The 18,809-nt window shown below is 41.8% G+C and overlaps 1 protein-coding gene across 25 annotated transcripts in view; it reads right to left on the reverse strand.

Moving 5' to 3' along the window:
• Positions 1–18,809, reverse strand: part of ABLIM1 (actin binding LIM protein 1) — a 215,778-nt gene that overhangs the window by 90,188 nt on the left and 106,781 nt on the right. For all 25 annotated transcript variants that reach the window (XR_014548860.1, XR_014548861.1, XR_014548862.1 and 22 more), the window contains 2 exons: positions 2,794–2,977; positions 1,588–1,697 (listed from right to left, as the gene is read on the reverse strand). Coding sequence is in view for 6 of the 25 variants with exons in the window: in XM_083616697.1 (XP_083472823.1) it covers positions 1,588–1,697; positions 2,794–2,977 (294 nt within the window). In the remaining 19 variants the exon portion in view is untranslated. The remainder of the gene's footprint in view (positions 1–1,587; positions 1,698–2,793; positions 2,978–18,809) is intronic.

Below are 18,809 nucleotides of genomic sequence, written 5' to 3' on the forward strand. Positions count from 1 at the left end.
ACAGCAAGTAACCAAGTAACAGAGACACATCCTATAAAAGAGATTTACTTCTGAACAGGGCTACATTACAAAACATGACTTCAAAAGGAGAGGGAAGATTGATGAGGCTTGCAGCTTTGGAATGAAGCGTAAGATCTGGAATATTTTGCACTAATTAAAATTCACCTGTCAGAGCAGGAGAGTAGGAACCATCACATGAGAGAAGAAACGTAGAAGACAAATGTTTGCCAGCTACCATTTTTCTGAAGTTTGCTTTTTAAACTCTACTCAACTTCATTTTCTAGCAGAATTAGCATCTGGTGTTCTTAGCAAAACTTGGCATTAACATTATCTTATACTTCCCTTCGACAATGACAACAGATGACCACCGGAATTTTTACCTGTATAGTATAATCTCTCTCTCTCTCTCTCAACAAATGTACTCACATACGTCTTTGGATGATGGGATTGCTGGTTTACTTTGCCACTATATCTCTTAACATAATCAGCACAAAATTGTTTCTTCTTTATAAACTACTGTCAACAGTTATTTACAATTTAATTCCTAAGCTGACATTAAAAAAAGGTGCAACTGCTGAAATTGTGACATTCTTATTTAAAAATTTAGAATCTGATTTTGAGGATCTCTTGGCATTCCTAAACTAGCAAACCAACTAGCCACAACTCATATATCCACTGCATATAACAATACAATAGGGTTATTATTTGCCAATTTCGCAACTGTAAAAGTCTGGAATTTCATTCAGACCCTGAAAATGCCCCACAGTAGCTACCAAGAGGTGAGAAACGAGTGATCAGCCATCACTACCAGTAACTGCCAGCAGTACTGAGCGATTTTAAAAACCTCAAGTGGCAATTCAGGATGGCTGAAATGTTTGTACTTAGAAAACAGAAAGAGCTAATCCTTTCCTGTAATGTTTTACTCTTTTTCCAATCAGTCCAAGTACTGACATGACCAAAATATCAGGAGATACAAGTAATTATTATAAAACACTTGTAGAGAGTGTCTAGTTGATGTACTCCAAAAGCTGAGCGTTACCAGAGGTCATGGCTTTGGGGAAAGGGAAGGGGAAACACATGGTGTACAGCAAATCAGTTTTTAAATATTATATTAGATACAAATTTTCCAGCACAATAAGGGAACTGTGAGATCAAATGTTATGTTACCACTCTCTAGACTTCAGGTCATTTTCAGTTTTCTAAAATTCTTTTTATATGTAGCAATTACTTGAAACATTGCAAATTCACTTTCACTTTTTTCTTTTAATGGGAATCGCAGCACTTACACCAACAGGGCAAAACTAGGTTGTATATTCTCTGGAGCATCTACTATCAAAAGCACTAGGGACTAGAATGCATTTTGAGAGAAAAGACATGTCATGGGATCAGCTCAAGAGACTAATTCACAAAATACCTTCTCCACGCATGGTTAAAATTGTAGTGCTCAGATTTCCAGAATGCAGAACTGAGCAGCCCCAGAAACAAATCAGCACTGCTCAGGATTGACTGAACAAATGGTACAAAATAGAGAGGAGGCTATCCAAGAGTTCAATTTTGTAGTTTAGGAAAAGATTACAGAGTACTTACTGCTGGAACTGGAGAGTTCTTTTGGGCTGGATGACATAGGCTGAGCACACATTTGACAGAGACAGTCTCTTCCATTAAAGGTAACCCGGTCTCCTGGTGGGAAAGGACGTCTGGAGAATGAAAGAACAGAAGGATTTTAATTCAAGGTTATCTGTGGAGTTTCATTCTTTCAGTCTCTTTCTCATCTCTCTTCAGCCGCCGCCTTTGGTGCAAAACAATATCTCACAGGAATGTGGGCCAAAAATGTTCAAAATGCAACACTGGCAAAGCCAGGCACTTGGAGAAAATCCAAAAGACTAAATGCACCTCCACTGGAAGAGAAGCAGATGTTAGATGAGACTGACTGATAGTTTCGCTTCAATAAAAAGATATCACAGGAACAGTATGAAGAGGTTGTTCTTTTAAAAGTCTAGCATACATGAAGGTTTTCATTTGGGAAATATGGCCAATGGACTTTCTATGCTCATGCAAAAATCAACCACTTAGCAGTGTTTTGCATTCTGGACATCCAGCTTCTTTTAAATAAGTTAAGATAGCTTAGGTGGTTAGATCATGGTGCTGATAATGCCAAGGTTGCAGGTTCAATCCCCATAAGGGACAGCTGCATATTCCTGCATTGCAGGTAGTTGGACTAGATGATCCTTAGGGTCCCTTCCAACTCTATGATTCTATGATTCTAAGTGCTGATCAGACGGCTCATGCTCAGCAACTGATGTGCTCAACCAGCAGTTTGAGTAATTTCTAATCTTCTCATCAGTCACAGAGTAGTGTAGGTCCCCTGGGAACAGCACTGAACTACAACCTTTCACATAAGAAGGAAAAGCTTACAGCACCAAGTATTCCCAGGCAGCCTTCCAATCAAGTACTAACCAGGAATGATTCTCACTTAGTTTCCAAGCTCCAATGTACTCAGAATTACATTCACACTTAACCCTTCACAGTATAGTAACTGGAAAATAGCTTTCATGAATTATAATTGTCTTCCAACCCAGGAGTAGAAAGATGATATTGTTGCTGGCAAATAGGGGTGAGGACAAAGAGTATTTTCAGCAGGGAAATAGTATTAGGGAGAAGGTTACCCCTCCCCCCACCATTTACTATTTATATAATGTTTTATCATGTATGTAATTTTTAATATGCATCTCTTACTTTGCATTGGTACTGTCTGCAGTCCTGAAGTGGTTTATCTAACATCAGATGACTTACTTGCATACAGTGCAGGCAAAGCAGTTAGGATGATAGGTCTTCCCAAGAGCAGTTACAACTTCTCCTTCCACAAACTCCCCACAGCCATTGCATCGGGTCCCGTACATCCGCTGGTAATCCACAGTACAAAGGTAATCTCCATTCTTAATGAAAAAGCCACCTTGAGCTAAGTCGCATCCGCACACTGTAGAGGAAAAACAGCAACAACAACCAATCAAACAAGAACAACAATCAACAGAACATCAAGGAGCTGAAAAGTGCATTTGTTCATGAGTGGTGGAACAGAATATTATGAGGGATACACTGTGATGCCAATGGCAGCCCACACAGGAACGAGATATGGCTTTGGAGGCTTGGAGTCACCTGTAAATCCCAGTGCCTATCTATAGCAGTGGGGGATTTATGTTATATTATTGCATATTATATTATATTATAATATAAGATTAGTTTATAAAAGCAGAAATCATTACAAATTCAAACTGCAACTGTCAGTTCTCCCCCACCCCAATCTTAATTTTAGTGAAGATAAGGCTACACAAAACTCACCCTTGTTGTTTGCAAAACTGATTTCAAGCATATCAGAAAGTAGGCCCAGTGCTAATTAATTCAGTGGATTTTTAACAATTCAGTTCTTCAGGGATCACCCAGTTAGCTACTATTCATATAGAACTTTTAATATACAAACTACTTCATTATCAATATCTCATTCACTCATTAAAATTATTTTTAATGTGAGTTCTCACCAATTTACAGAATCAGAGTGAAGCAGAGAACCAGTTAGTCTATGCCCAATCCAGAAATTCAAATCCAAGGCTCCACAATCTCTCCATGTCAAATACTACTCGTCCCTTTTGCAGAATTCCATATTTTACCCTCCCTCTGTTTTACCAAAGTTATCCTACCAAAGTATTGAGTTCTTAACATCTGTCAGCACATTTATATTAACAACTCTGCAATCCAGTGAGGAAGTAGCTACAATTACTCTCCTGATTTGAAAGAGGAACGAGCTGACAGTTAAGGACAAGTCATTGTTTCCTCCTTGTCACCTAACACTATTCCCCTCACTATACTCTATATCCTCTCAGTAGGTAATACAAATTGTTATATCTCGTTGAAAGATGGAGGCATCTGGCTTGCCATGTCTGAAATGAGAATGCTGGACTAGATGAACCTTGTCATGTTTTCTTATGAGTTGGGAGCTTAGCTTCACAAATGAGCTAATGAACTAGTGTTTCTCGTTTCAAGAGATCAGCTCTATGAGGCTCTCAGCAGGATGACTTCAGTAGCCTCCTTCACAGTATTTCTTTGTAACTCAAAGCTACTTTACAATGATGACACTGTCATCTCCAGTTACAAGATGCTCTGGAATAAGGCTGGTCTCGTTGGCTTAAAGAATATACACAAAAAACAACCAAGTATATACAGCATACCCCATTATGCTTGACATATTGGGCAACATATTTCCCCACAGATTAGCATATACCATCATCGTTTTATAAAGGGAGTCTGCATACTAACCAATCTGCTACAGAATACTCTGCATCTGAACAACTTATGCAACCTTAATCAGTATTTCATGGCCATATTGTAAGCAAGAGATAATTTGTTTTTAATAAGCCTATATGTATTATTATTCATATACAATTCAAAATCAGCATGTACAATGGAGTAATTGCAACCACAGCTTTCCTTCTGATTCTGATATAATTCAGCATTATACACCCATGTTGTGGAGTAACACTGAGGGATAAAATATTTTGGGGTAACAAGGAAGACCAGACAGTTTCCCTCACAATCAAATAAACCTGGTGTTCACCTCTATGGACATGAGTGATCTTACACTAAGTAAAAGTGACAAAAAAGAAGTGCCATGGTCGGATCACCTCCTGGTGCAACTGGACTTCTCCGCGACCCTTCCCCTCTGCAGGGAGGTGGGACTGATTCAGGAGGTCTGCCCCTGCCACTTAATGGATCCAAATGTTTCCAAAGAGTGGCAGGGGATGTTTTATCCCATGTTGACGGCCTTTCAGCTGAATCCTGACAAGACAGAAGTACTGTTTTGGGGGGATGGGGGGCGGGCAGGTGTGGGGGACTCCCTGGTCCTGAATGGGGTAACTGTGCCCCTGAAGGACCAGGTGTGCAGCCTGGGAGTCATTTGGACTCACAGCTGTCCATGGAGGTGCAGGTCAATTCTGTGTCCAGGGCAGCTGTTTACCAGCTCCACCTGGTACACCGGCTGAGACTCTACCTGCCCGCAGACCGTCTCGCCAGAGAGGTGCATGCTCTGGTTATCTCGCACTTGGACTACTGCAATGTGCTCTGTGTGGGGCTGCTTTTGAAGGTGACCTGGAAACTACAACTAATCCAGAATACGGCAGCTAAACTAGTGTCTGGGAGTGGCTGCCGGGACCATATAACGCCGGTCCTAAAGGATCTTCACTGGCTCCCAGTGTGTTCCCGGGCACAATTCAAAGTGTTGGTGCTGACATTTAAAGCCCTAAATTGCCTTGGCCCAGTATACTTGAAGGAGCGTCTCCTCCCCCATCGTTCAGCCCAGACACTGAGGTCCTCCTCTGAGGGTCTTCTGCTTATTCCCTCACTACAAGAAGTGAGGTTACAGGGAACTAGGAAGATGGCCTTCTCAGTAGTGGCACCCACCCTTTTTTTACATATTTTTATTTTTCCATATAAACACAATACAACAAACATAAACATACAAAAACAAAAACAAAACAAAAAACATGTATCATTTCATATCCTAATTTCATGTCCTATCTTCCCCGACTTCCTCATGCTTCCCCTTTCTGTATTCCAAATTCTTATCGATTGTTCAGCAAATCTTCCCTTATTTTAATTTAAATTTAGACTATTCTTCCTTATTTTCCTTGTCTTAACCATTGCTAATAGTAACCATTTACTTTCCAGTCCAACATCATTCTAACTTTCATTAACTTTATGATATTTCTTTAAATAGTCCTTGAATTTTTTCCATTCTTCTTGCGCTGCTTCTCTTCCCTGGTTTCGGATTCTGCTCGTCATTTCTGCCAAGCCCATATAGTCTATCACCTTCATCTGCCATTCTTCCAGTGTGGGTAGTTCTTGCGTCTTCCAGTACTTCGCAATAAGTATTCTAGCTGCTGTTGTAGCATACATAAAGAAAGTTATATCCGTCTTTAACACCCCTTGGCCGACAATACCCAAGAGAAAGGCCTCTGGTTTCTTGGGGAAAGTATATTTAAATACCTTTTTAAGTTCATTATAGATCATTTCCCAGAATGCCTTAATCTTCGGGCAGGTCCACCAAAGATGAAAAAATGTACCTTCAATTTCTTTACATTTCCAACATTTATTGTCAGGCACATGGTAAATCTTTGCAAGCTTGACTGGGGTTTTATTTTCCAGCAAGTCTTTATATCTGTCCCAGACATTTAATAGTGCTTTTCTGACAATATGATTTTTAAAACTTTTATGTGCTTTAACCTTGTCATACCACAAATATGCATGCCACCCAAAAATGTTATTAAAACCTTCCAAATCCAAAATGTCTGTGTTTTCAAGAAGTAGCCATTCTTTCAGCCAGCAGAAAGCTGCCGCTTCATAGTAAAGTTTAAAGTCTGGCAGGGCAAACCCCCCTCTTTCCTTTGAATCCGTTAGTATCTTAAATTTAATTCTGGGCTTTTTGCCCTGCCAGACAAATTTAGATATGTCTTTTTGCCACCTCTTGAAACAATCCATTTTATCAATTATTTGCAATGCTTGGAACAAAAACAACATTCTTGGCAATACATTCATCTTTATAGCTGCAATACGGCCTAACAAGGAAAGCTTCAAGTTGGACCAAATCTCCAAATCTTTTTTCACTTCTCTCCAAGTTTTTTCATAATTATCTTTAAACAAATTCACATTTTTAGCTGTCATATTTATACCCAAATATTTCACTTTTTTAACCACAGTCAACCCTGTCTCATTCTGGAACCTTTCCTTTTCTATCTGTGTCAAATTTTTCTCCAAAACCTTTGTCTTAGACTTATTCAATTTAAATCCTGCCATTTGACCAAACTCTTGAATTATTTCCAAAACTCTTTTCGTGCTAGCTTCTGGCTCTTGCAATGTAAGTACTAAGTCATCTGCAAATGCTCTCAGTTTATATTGTTTAGCTCCGACCTGAATCCCTTTAACCAACTGGTCCCTCCTAATCATATTAAGCAAAACCTCCAGGACCGATATAAAAAGTAATGGGGAGATAGGGCACCCCTGACGTGTCCCTTTTTCAATCTTGAACTCTTCTGTAACCACATTATTTACAATTAGTTTGGCTTTCTGTTCAGAGTATATTGCACCTATACCATTTTCAAACCCTTGGCCTACCCCCATCCCCCGGAGGTTCTTCAACATAAAACTCCAAGAAATGTTGTCAAAGGCTTTCTCGGCATCCACAAATATCAAAACAGCTTTAGTGTTTATGTTCACTTCCAGCTTTTCCAAAATGTCAATTATATTCCTTACATTGTTCGACAAGTGCCTTTTTGGGAGAAAGCCCGCTTGGTCCCCGTGAATCTCCTCCATCAAAACTCTCTTCAGTCTTTTTGCCAAAATATCAGCAAAGATTTTGTAATCCACATTCAATAACGAGATGGGTCGGTAGTTTTTAAGTTGGGTCTTTTCAGTCTCTGTCTTTGGTATAAGTGTAATGTAGGCCTCTCTCCACGTATCGGGTGCCCTTTTCCCTTCCATAATCTCATTGCAGACTTCCTTCAAAGGTTGTATCAACCCTTCCTTCAAAACTTTGTAGTATTTGGAAGTCAGTCCATCCGGTCCAGGGGATTTGCCCAGCGTCATGCCTTGAATGGCATCTTCTATTTCTTGTGCTGATATCTCCTGGTTCAATATTATCTTACTTTCATGCGAAACCTTTTTCAGCCCATTTTCCTCGAGGAACTGTTGTATGTCCATTTCTTTTTGCGGCCCTTGTGTGTAAAGTTGTCTAAAGTAGTTCTGAAAACAATTCCTAATTTCCGCTGGGTTGCTTATGTTTTTTCCTTCCACTTCTATATTTGTTACCGTGTTGAGTTTTTGTCTCTTCTTTATTTGCCAAGCCAGTAACTTGCCACATTTATCAGCAGATTCAAAAGTCTTTTGTCTCATTTGTTTAATTCTCCACTCTAATTCTTGATTCATCAGTTCCATATATTGTGTTTGATGAAATTTGATTTCTCTTAGAATCTCTTGGGATTTTGGCTTCGATCTTAATTGTTTTTCCCCTTCTTTTATCTTTTCCAAAATTCTCTCCTTTTTCTCATTTTGCTTTCTCTTCTTTAAAGTATTTTGCTGAATCAAAAACCCTCTCATCACGGCTTTGCTTGCGTCCCATACTATTCTTTTTTCTACTTCAGACCTTAAGTTGATTTCAAAATAGTCTTTCAAGGTTTTTTGGGCCTTCTTACAGATCTCCTCGTCTCTAAATAAGGTGTCATTCATTCTCCATCTGAAGGAACCAGTTGTTGTTTGCCTCATCACCATCTTTACAGCATTATGGTCGGAGAAAGTTTTTGGGCAGATTTCTACTTTTTTTATATTCGGAGCCATACTGCTAGTCACCCAGATTTGGTCAATCCTTGTCCATGTCATTTTGGCTTCAGAAAAGAAGGTTCCCTCTCTTTCTAATGGGTGTTTTGTTCTCCAAATATCAATCAAGTCCATATTGTCAGTCATTTCAAAAAAAGTCTTTGGTAGTCTTCCATCTTTTGTTATTACCTGTCTTTGTGCCTTGTCCATATTTGTTGAAACCACTCCATTCATATCTCCCATCAAAATTAAGTTGTAATCCATATGGTCCATCAAAATTTCATGCAACTTCTTAAAAAATTCAGCTTTCCCTTCGTTTGGTGCATAAATTCCCACTATCAAATACTTCTCTCCTTGAGATTGAATTTCAATTGCCAAATATCTTCCTTGATCATCTTTAAAAATTTGTTTCGGTTGCAATTTTTCTTTTGCATAGATCACCACTCCTCTCTTTTTTACTCTGTCTGAAGATATAAATTCCTGTCCCAGTCTTTTATTTATTAATAATTTTCTGTGTGCTCTTGTCACGTGGGTCTCTTGTAGGCAAATCAAGTCCAATTGGTCTTTCTTTAAGGCATGAAATATATTTTTTCTCTTCCTGGGAATATTTAAGCCATTACAATTCCAGGTTAGAAGTTGCAGAGCCATGATGGGATTATTTACTCCTTCCTCCTACAGCTCCCTGTTTTTGTTCCTCGTCTGTCGGTGGTACCGTGTTCGTGTCCAGTGATGGATGCCCTTGTCCTGGAAATGTCTCTTTCTGTAGGTCTTCTTCGTGTTCTCCCAAGAACTTGTCTTTATCACTTACAGTCTTTATTCTTCTCTTCTTTCCCTTATATTTAAAAGACAAGCCTTGGGGAAATTCCCACCTGAATGGTATGTAGTTCTTCTTCAGCAGTGTCACCAGGTCTTTATAATGTCCTCTTGCGTCCAAGATACTCTTAGGGATGTCTTTAAAGATCTCAATAAAAAAGTCTTCAATTCGAAGGGTTGTTTGGTAGTGCAGGTTCAATATTTTATCTCGCTCCTCCTTTGATCTTAAGGTAATAAGACAATCTCTGGGTCGATTTCTCTTCTGTCTTATTCCCAATCTGAATGCACTTTCTATCTTAAAATCTTCTTTCTTCAGCTCCTGCTTCCAAAAGTCAGAAAATTCTTTTGTCAAATCATCCACCAAGTTCTCTCCTTCCTTTTCCGGCACAAGTCTGATCCTCAGGTTCCTCTCCTTGCGTTGCATATCCTGCATAGAGAGTGCCAGTTCATATTCATCCAATTTCTTGTAAACTGGTGGAAATTTTTCCTCCGCAGCAGTTGCAATTTCCTTAGCTTCCTCGGCTATCTTTCGTGTTGTAGATGAATCTTCCAATAATTTCCCAATTGCTTCTGCATTTGAGTTCACTTTATTCCCTAGGTCAGTTATACTTTTAGTATTTAGGTCAATTTTCCCAGAGATTTCTTCAATTTTTTTATTTGTTTCAGCAACTTGTACTTTAGTTTCAGCAACTTGCAATTTAGTCTCCGCACCTTGCTTTTTTAGTTCCTCCAAAGAGTCATTTATCTTCTCCAATACCTTGGCAAATGATTCTTCTGTAGACATTGCTTTCGCTTTTGGCTTTGCAGCCACTATAGTTCCAGAGGCTCCTGTTACAGAAGCCCTTCTTTGCATGTAAGTGTCAATTTTGTATTGTCTGCCAGATCTCAAGGTTGTTTCTTGTAACTCCCCTTTCTCTTTACCATCTGCCATAACAAAGTCTTTTAGTCAAGGTCATTCCCAGACTTTGAAACTCACAAACAAAGTTCTCAAATTTTAAACTCCACTTGTTGCTGAAACAATTTGTAGGTCCTCTAGGGGGCGTAGAGTCAGTTCTATACTTCTCAAAGTAATCCCACACTCTTCAAAAAAGAAGGAATAAAAGTTTCCTAGTCCCTTTCAATTTTTCTTTCCTTTTTCAAGGGGATCCCAGTCAATAGTGTCCTGTAAGTAACTTTGTAATGCCACAGAAACAGTGTTTCAAATTGGAAGTAACCAAAGTCAATTTGAGATATTTTTTAGCTTCTTATAGCAACAGTCCTTAGCCGGTTCCTTTTCTCCGGCAGTCCGATCCCAGGTTAAAGAGCAGCGATACTTAATCCAATTCTTTTAAATTGGCAGGGAAACACTTTTAAAATCTTCTTCCCCCTCCTCCTGCCTTCGGGGGGGGGGGAGTTCTTTGCTTTGGTGGTGGATTTCTTAAATCCCGCAAATTTCCTCTCAAGCAGTTACAGCTAGAGTGCCTTTCGCTTTGATCTTGCTACAGAACGGAAAGCAGACTTCCTTTTTAGTGCTTGTCCGTCTCGGTGCCCAATTTCTTTACTTTTAGTGTCCAGTTATATTTTAGCGGTCAATCCTACTCACGGATAGTTGTTCTTTTAATCCAATTTCCCGGGAAGAAGTCAGCGCTCTCCGCTAATGGCGACGCGGCTTCGCTTCGCAGGCTGGGTGAAGACGACTCTCAGCACCGCTCCAAGACCCCTCCGCTCCTCCGGAGCCTTTAAAAAGGCTATTTCGCAGCGTCGGGGGGGCGCAAAGGTGCCCGCCGAGTCTCCAGTTCACAGGCAACGCGCCTGTGATTTTTAAGGGTCCCCGCTTCGCCGTAGCTGACAGGACCCGAACCCACGAAGCAGATCTCTCCCGGAGCTCCGGTTGAGATCCGCCATTAAGCGCCGGCGCTGACCGGAAGTGCACCCACCCTGTAGAACACCCTCCCTACTGATGTCAAGAAAATAAACAACTATCTGACCTTTAGAAGACATCTGAAGGCAGCCCCGTATCGGGAAGTTTTGAATGTTTGATGTTTTAGTTATATGCTGTGAGCTGCCCAGAGTGGCTGGGGAAACCCAGCCAGATGGGTTGTTGTGGTGGTGGTGGTGGTTGTTATCAGGATCCCAAATCAGTTTTAAATGCTCAGTTTGCCAACATTGCATAATGAAAAATTAGTAATGGTCAAAGGTTTCAACCATTTTACACAAGAGAGAGTTAGATTTTCCTGTTTCCCAAAATACTCTGCTTAATTATCCAGAAAAACAAACCATGCAAACCCCTTCCCAAAAAGCAATCCAAGTACATAAGGTTTTATTAAAGGCCATGTATGTGGGAAATATCCCAATATTGCATTAAATGAATGAGGAAAACAAGACTGTTATGGTCATGATATCACAATTAGCAAACCCTTCCAAAATGCAGTATGGTTTGACAAACCAAACTATATAGAACAAAGTAGTACTGGGTATATTATAAGACAAATGCACCTCAGGTCATCGCATGGAAACAAAATAATCTGATTATTCATTAATAATCAGGCAGTCCTTGGCTCCTTCAGGAGGAAGGCTGGAATATAAATCTAATAACAAATAAAGAGGCTGTATTCACACTGAGCAGGCACACAGGGCACTTCAGCACAGTCTTGCACACTAGAGTGAGATGTACTCCCTTTCTATTTAAACGATAGTAATCATTTATAAATGTGAAACTGTACATATAAATTAGCGTGTTCAAATTTATGAAAAGCTATGACCCCTTTCAGCCCATTTCTGAGTGATGCAGTTCTCTTTTTCTTGGGGGAGATGCTTAAGGGGTCACCCTAGCATCCCTAGAAGTCGGGTGGGGGTGTTCACATAATTTGTGTTCACAAATGGCAAAAGAAACTTGGATTGCCTTCTGTTACTCAGGAAAAGTCTGTCAGTCAGAACTCAAACCTCTGATAAGGATTCGTAATTTCTAATGCCTTAACCGCTAATAAAAGCTCACATTGCTAAAAATGGATATGATACTACACTCCCTAAATTGATGGAAATATATAGAATGCCTTCTCCTCCTTTGGCTTACACATAGCTAGGAACCCACTGTGGAGAGATCACTGCTCCAGGTTATAAAGGGAGTCAGAGTAAGGACAGAAGATGAAAGCAGTCCAAATTTAGAGCCTTCCCAGGGATGGCAAATCCTCATTAAATGCACTTGCGAGTCGCATGTTCTCAGAGAGGGGATTGAAAGGTACAGTCCGAGAACTTTCCCCAGCAGTACGCTGTTATAAATTTGGATACCAAATCCAAATTTATAACAGTGGGCTGGCATAACACACAGATGAATCCGATTTCTTCCTACTCCTTTCTGCAGGCTAGAACTGGATTTTAATAGCCGTGCCCCACATTCAATTCACACAGAGTACAGAGGAGGAATAGCTTTATAAACAGAGCAGAGAAGCAGCAGCAATTTCTAAGTGTGTGTCCCATTTAAGGGACTTTAGGGCTGGCTGGTGTTACTCTCAAAACAATTAGCTTTTCAGCAGTCTTATGCAGTTTGGGAGGTCCTCCCCCACTCTTCCTAAACAGAAAACACTGGTCACTTCCTCCAGCAGAGCTTTCCCCCCCCCCCCCGCCCTGCAGAAAAGCTCAGCACTTTCCCCCTCTGGCATTTGAAGCTGTCAGGATTTGTTAATAAGTATGGATGACAACTCAGCCACATGCACTACAAAACAGTACATCCATCCTCCTTTCTCTCTCTTGCCTTTTTGGTATCCATCCAAGATAATCAGCACTAATAACTTAGGCCATTTTAAATGTTGTTTCGGTGTTAACTTGGCCATGCATTGTTTACACAATGTAATATATAATGTCTGAAAGCCCAGTCAATTAGCAAATAACTATTAAAAAACCTGTGGGCAGGCTTTGACCATCTGCATGAATATGTCACATGGACAGAACACTGAAGTCATGAAATGCGATCCTAGAAGACAGTGGGAAAAGTAATACCGTGGTACCTCTGGTTACAAACTTAATTCGTTCCGGAGGTCCGTTCTTAACCTGAAACTGTTCTTAACCTGAGGTACCACTTTAGCTAATGGGGCCTCCCGCTGCGCTGCCACCGCATGATTTCTGTTCTCATCCTGGGGCAAAGTTCTTAACCCGAGGTACTACTTCCAGGTTAGCAGAGTCTGTAACCCAAAGTGTTAGTAACCCAAGGTACCACTGTGATTCCATGCATGGTTCCAGGACTATTAGGTATCTTGCTTATGAAGAACTTGATGTTAATACTTTTTGTAGCAACTCCTAGTAAGAGCAATATGGAACTGAATTGTATACATGATCAATACTCAACTGAACTGGTTTTCACATTTAGGCAGCATGCAATAGTTTCTAATGGTGCTATGCACACTCCAGAGCACAGCTGTAGAAATAGAGATGGCAACGGCAGCTTGGGTTTCATGGACAAGAAAAAAGTGAAGTGTGATAGGAGATCCCACAAGACTTTATTTGATGAAAGAAGCAAAAGATTATATGTGAGCCATATTTGCAATACTTTCTGAACAAAGCATCATTTCAAGTGCAAACTTACACTTCATAAAGGAACATATTCTGATCACAGTTCTCTTTTCTTTTTTGCCTATAATAAGGTTGAAAATAACTAAGGTGGTTTGTCAGGTACCTTTTGGTTGTTCACTTCCCTCCCACTTGTCTTAGGATGAGTTTGAATATCATCTTGTCATGATTCATTTGAGGTGATCCTACTTCTGATGATGGAGCATTCATTCACTAGAGTGCTCTTCAAAATCACTCCTGAGATGAAAATCACAACTTAGCCTTGGCGTCTACAGATGCCCGAGTTATGGTAATGCTGCTATGCCTTTGGAATTCTCTGCACAGGGGTTGATTTGTGAATAGGCATAAGGGTAAGTCTTGTGTGGCATGGCTTGGCATCCCAGAAACAGTTGCAGAAAAAATATATAATATTAGAAGCTGCTCCCAGATGAACCCTCACAAACCCCCACCGCTTGGGATGGGAGGAGGGGAATCCATTTGGGTCACATTATAACCTGAACCTACCAAATTTGCACTGCCTAAAATAGTATATGATCTAAGATGTAACCTTTGAAAAATCACCCTTTTCTGAATTTTCCAATGCAGTTCTCCAATCAAAAGAAACGTGGGCAAAAGTTCATATATTATGGGAAAGAAAACATAGCAATGGCTATATTTGTGAAAATAGCATGCAAAAATGCACATTAGATAAAAACTGCTTGCAAAAATTTGTACAGTAGGCAAAACTACATACAAAAAAATATTTATTAAGAAAAATTCACATTAAGATGCTGACAATATTTGTGAGGACATTTTTTTAAAATGCAAACTGCTGCAATGAAATGACCAAAATGAAACAGCCAAGTTGACAGACTCACCCATCCTTACCCATTGCAGGCATTTTGTAATACAATACCATGCCAGATCAACAGGAACCTCGTATTATCTTTCATACTGAGAACAAGGAGAGTCCAATGAGAAGACAGCAACCCCATATGACATGAGTAAATGACTGAACAATTTAGTTTTTAACATCTTGCCAACACCAACAGCAGGAACCAACAAGGCAGATAAATCACACACACCCATCCCAATGCTGCTATAGCAGGTGACTTTTACTCCGAGATAGACAAGTTAGATCCAGCAGGGTAAGTACAGCTGAACTTGTCATTCCTGTACAAACATGGGATTCAAACACATTTCTTCCACTCTACACAACTGTGCAGTAGCAATCATTATGTCAACATGTATTTCCCTCAAGATTTAAAGAAGCTCTTCAGTGCATTTTTACAACAGGCTATCTCCATCGTATGAGTAGTTGGTGTCAGTTTTCACCTTTTTGACTATCTCAACTGTACCTTTCATGTCAAACAGAAGGAGTCAAGACAGACAAGGGTCTACAATCAATTGTTACAAAAGAAAGCACAGTTCATTTAATTAATTTCAATACAATACAGCTTGGAGGGTGTGTGTGTCATTCTACTGCAGTTCCCCCACACCCAGGTCTAACAGTTAATTAAGAGTGATTAACTCTTGCTTGATGAAGCTAACATCAGTACGTACTCTTTAGGCAGGGGACCGGACTCATTACCAAGAATGCTTAACACACTATCAAAAACTATACAAGAACAGGCAGCATGTCTGGGAGGACTTTTCTTCTCCTGAATGGACAAAAGAAATTCCACCATTACCGTATTTTTCGCTCTATAGGACGCACTTTTTCCCCTCCAAAAATGAAGGGGAAATGTGTGTGCGTCCTATAGGGCGAATGCAGGCTTTCGCTGAAGCCTGCAGAGTGAGAGGGGAGACTCCGCCGCCAGCCCCGCAAGCTCCGGGGACAGTGGGGAGGCGCAGCACGTCTCCCCGCTGTCCCCGGACCTGGTCTGAAGGCGGGCGGCAGGGAGAAGAGTGCTTCTGCCCGCTGCCTGCCCCGCAAGCTCCGGGGACAGTGGGGAGGCGCAGCGCGTCTCCCCGCTGTCCCCGGACCTGATCTGAGGGCGGGCGGCAGGGAGAAGAGCGCTTCTCCCCGCTGCCTGCCCCGCAAGCTCCGGGGACAGCGGGGAGGCGCAGCGCGTCTTCCCGCTGTCCCCGGACCTGATCTCAAGGCGGGTGGCGGGGAGAAGAGCGCTTCTCCCCGCTGCCTGCCCCGCAAGCTCCAGGGACAGCGGGGAGGCGCAGCGCGTCTTCCCGCTGTCCCCGGACCTGGTCTGAGGGCGGGCGGCAGGGAGAAGAGCGCTTCTCCCCGCTGCCTGCCCCGCAAGCTCCAGGGACAGCGGGGAGGCGCAGCGCGTCTTCCCGCTGTCCCCGGACCTGGTCTGAGGGCGGGCGGCAGGGAGAAGAGCGCTTCTCCCCGCTGCCTGCCTCGCAAGCTCCGGGGACAGTGGGGAGGCGCAGCGCGTCTCCCCGCTGTCCCCGGACCTGGTCTGAAGGCGGGCGGCAGGGAGAAGAGCGCTTCTCCCTGCTGCCTGCCCCACAAGCTCCGGGGACAGCTGGGAGGCGCAGCTCGTCTTCCTGCTGTCCCCGGACCTGATCTCAAGGTGGGTGGCGGGGAGAAGAGCGCTTCTCCCCGCTGCCTGCCCCGCAAGCTCCGGGGACAGCGGGGAGGCGCAGCACGTCTCCCCGCTGTCCCCGGACCTGGTCTGAAGGCGGGCGGCAGGGAGAAGAGCGCTTCTCCCCGCTGCCTGCCCCACAAGCTCCGGGGACAGCTGGGAGGCGCAGCGTGTCTTCCCGCTGTCCCCGGACCTGGTCTGAAGGCGGGCTGTGGGGAGAAGAGCGCTTCTCCCCGCTGCCGGCACCACAAGCGCCTGGGGGGGAAATAAAATTTTTTTTCCTTTATTTCCCCCCCCAAAAAAACTTGATGCGTCCTATGGGCCGGTGCGTCCTATGGAGCGAAAAATACGGTATATTATTAGAACCTCTTCCCTAGAAAAGACATTGTGAGGCACTTAAGGATAGCTCTGGAAAGCAGCAAAGTCAAACATTTGTGAAGGCCCCAGGAACAGGAAAGGGCTTACAACAACAACAACAACAGCAGCAGAATCACTGAATCAAACTCTTAAGATGGCAGCCTGAGAGAACTTTTGGAGAAAAACACAGAAAGGGGTCTGTGATCATTCAAGTCTGCTTTCACAAATGAGCACTGGTTAAAGCCCATGAGTTTTGGTCCTGTTCACCTCCTCCTACTTCCTCCTCCTCCTCCAGTACTGTATATGAAAGTTAACAAAGCATTCTTCTCCAGACACTTTGTTTCTGTTCTGGATGGAGCAAGAGAAGAGACAGAGGTGCCTCTTATGGATCAATAGCTGGTTAAATCAGAGCAAGCAGAAGGTAGAAGTAATTCACTGATCTCAGAAGGGAAGAGTGTGCCAACCCGTTGGGATAAACTCTGTCATTTCTCTGCAATTCTGAACTCCTTGCCTTGGGACTTTTGGGGGGCTTCTTAACCTTGGACCAGTTTCTAGCCTCAGATTTCCTGTCATTTAGCCCAAGAGCTGCTGGGACTAATTACCGGTACCTGTTCCTATATCTCTTTTCTGCCTGAAGACAGATTTCTTCCTTACTGTCAAGGAAGAGCCTCTGTCATTGTGGACTGGACAGGAGCCAGGACATAACTAGATGTGTGGTTGCATTCAACATGACATGCCTACTGATTTTTAAATAGCAGCCAGACATGGAAGAGTGATCAGGATTGGGACCATGATGCACAATTCACTTAGGCTTGCAATTCCTCCTGCCCATGATGAGCACCAACCAGTATACCAATCTGCTTCTTATTATCTATGGAGAACAAGAGCTGCCTTAAGTATTCAAGTGAATCAAAACATAATAAACAAATAAAGGAAACTTATTTGAAATAGAAATGCTGCTGTCAATCTCAAAATTTAATTTGTTTTCCAGAGACCTCAGGTACTTCTGCTGGGAACCAAGGTACTTTCTGAGTTCACCAAATGCCTGAATTACTATTAAAAAATAATTTTATCTACACCTTTGGGGTGGGGAGAGAACCATGCTGATTCACACTGGAACAAGAGAAGAAGAAAAATAATGTAGAAGGCACCAGAATGAAAAGAAAAGAAGCATGGAACCTCAAAATTTTGGTATCTTTAACATAAAGTCTTCATAAAAAGTCATTTTACTGTCCTCATATTCCTGATTTGAGTCTCTCTTCTTTTTTGAGGCCCTCTGCAATCTTATTGCAGACTGCAGCAAATACAGGTAACTCAGCATCCATCATCCTGCTAATGTTGAATTCACTTGCAAGCCATGACCCTGTAGAATGTGCTAATGTCAGCACATTGCACACAGACCCCCAATTAGGCTATATTTGGTTCAGAGAGACAGAAGTAACTAACCTTAACTATGATATTCTCACCGTCTATGACATTAGAAACAAGAAAATTTAACATTTTAAAGTCTATCACGGGAGTACTTTAGCTACTTTAGCTACTGTACTGTAAATTTATACACAGAAGAACTTTTATTATAACATCTACTTCTGTACAGGAAAAAATATTAAAGTCGCACATAAGCAAAACACATGTCTGTTTTGCTACATATGCTTAGTTCTTGCCTCCCAGTGCTTCTCAGCTGCAGTTATGGTCAGACACAGCAAATCCAAAGAAGATTTCATGCCTATTCCTACACAGAACTGTTTTCCATGTTGGAAACAGTTCAATATGAAGCACCTCTTTGCTTGACTGGTTTGTAACTGAGCTCTTATACAAGGGACAATTGCACATTCTTCACAAATGTGTGTAACTGAGTCCTGTTGCTGTGCTTTGTTTTTAAAGGAGAAGCTACCTTGGGAGGGAAGAATGTAGAGCAGAGTAACAGAAGAAATAGAAACCCTATCTGCTGTTTCTCCATTTGAAATCACCCTATGTGGTTTTTTTTCTTGCTGGGTTTCTTTCTTTCCTTTTTAAGTGTTTGCTAGCAATTTCCTTCACACCAACCAGATTGCCAGTAGTCAACACAACATTATGCCACAAATAAGGAATGGGTGTGAAGTTTGGGAGCTGAGGGAAACAAATGCCCATAATTGAGAATAGGCACACTAATTATGAGTCAAACCAAATTCCTAGATTCCTACTGCTGGTTTTCCTTCACAAAGGGTAGGG

This window comes from Podarcis filfolensis (assembly GCF_964270895.1).
Source record: "Podarcis filfolensis genome assembly, chromosome: 5".
In the NCBI taxonomy this organism is placed as follows: Eukaryota; Metazoa; Chordata; class Lepidosauria; order Squamata; family Lacertidae; genus Podarcis; species Podarcis filfolensis.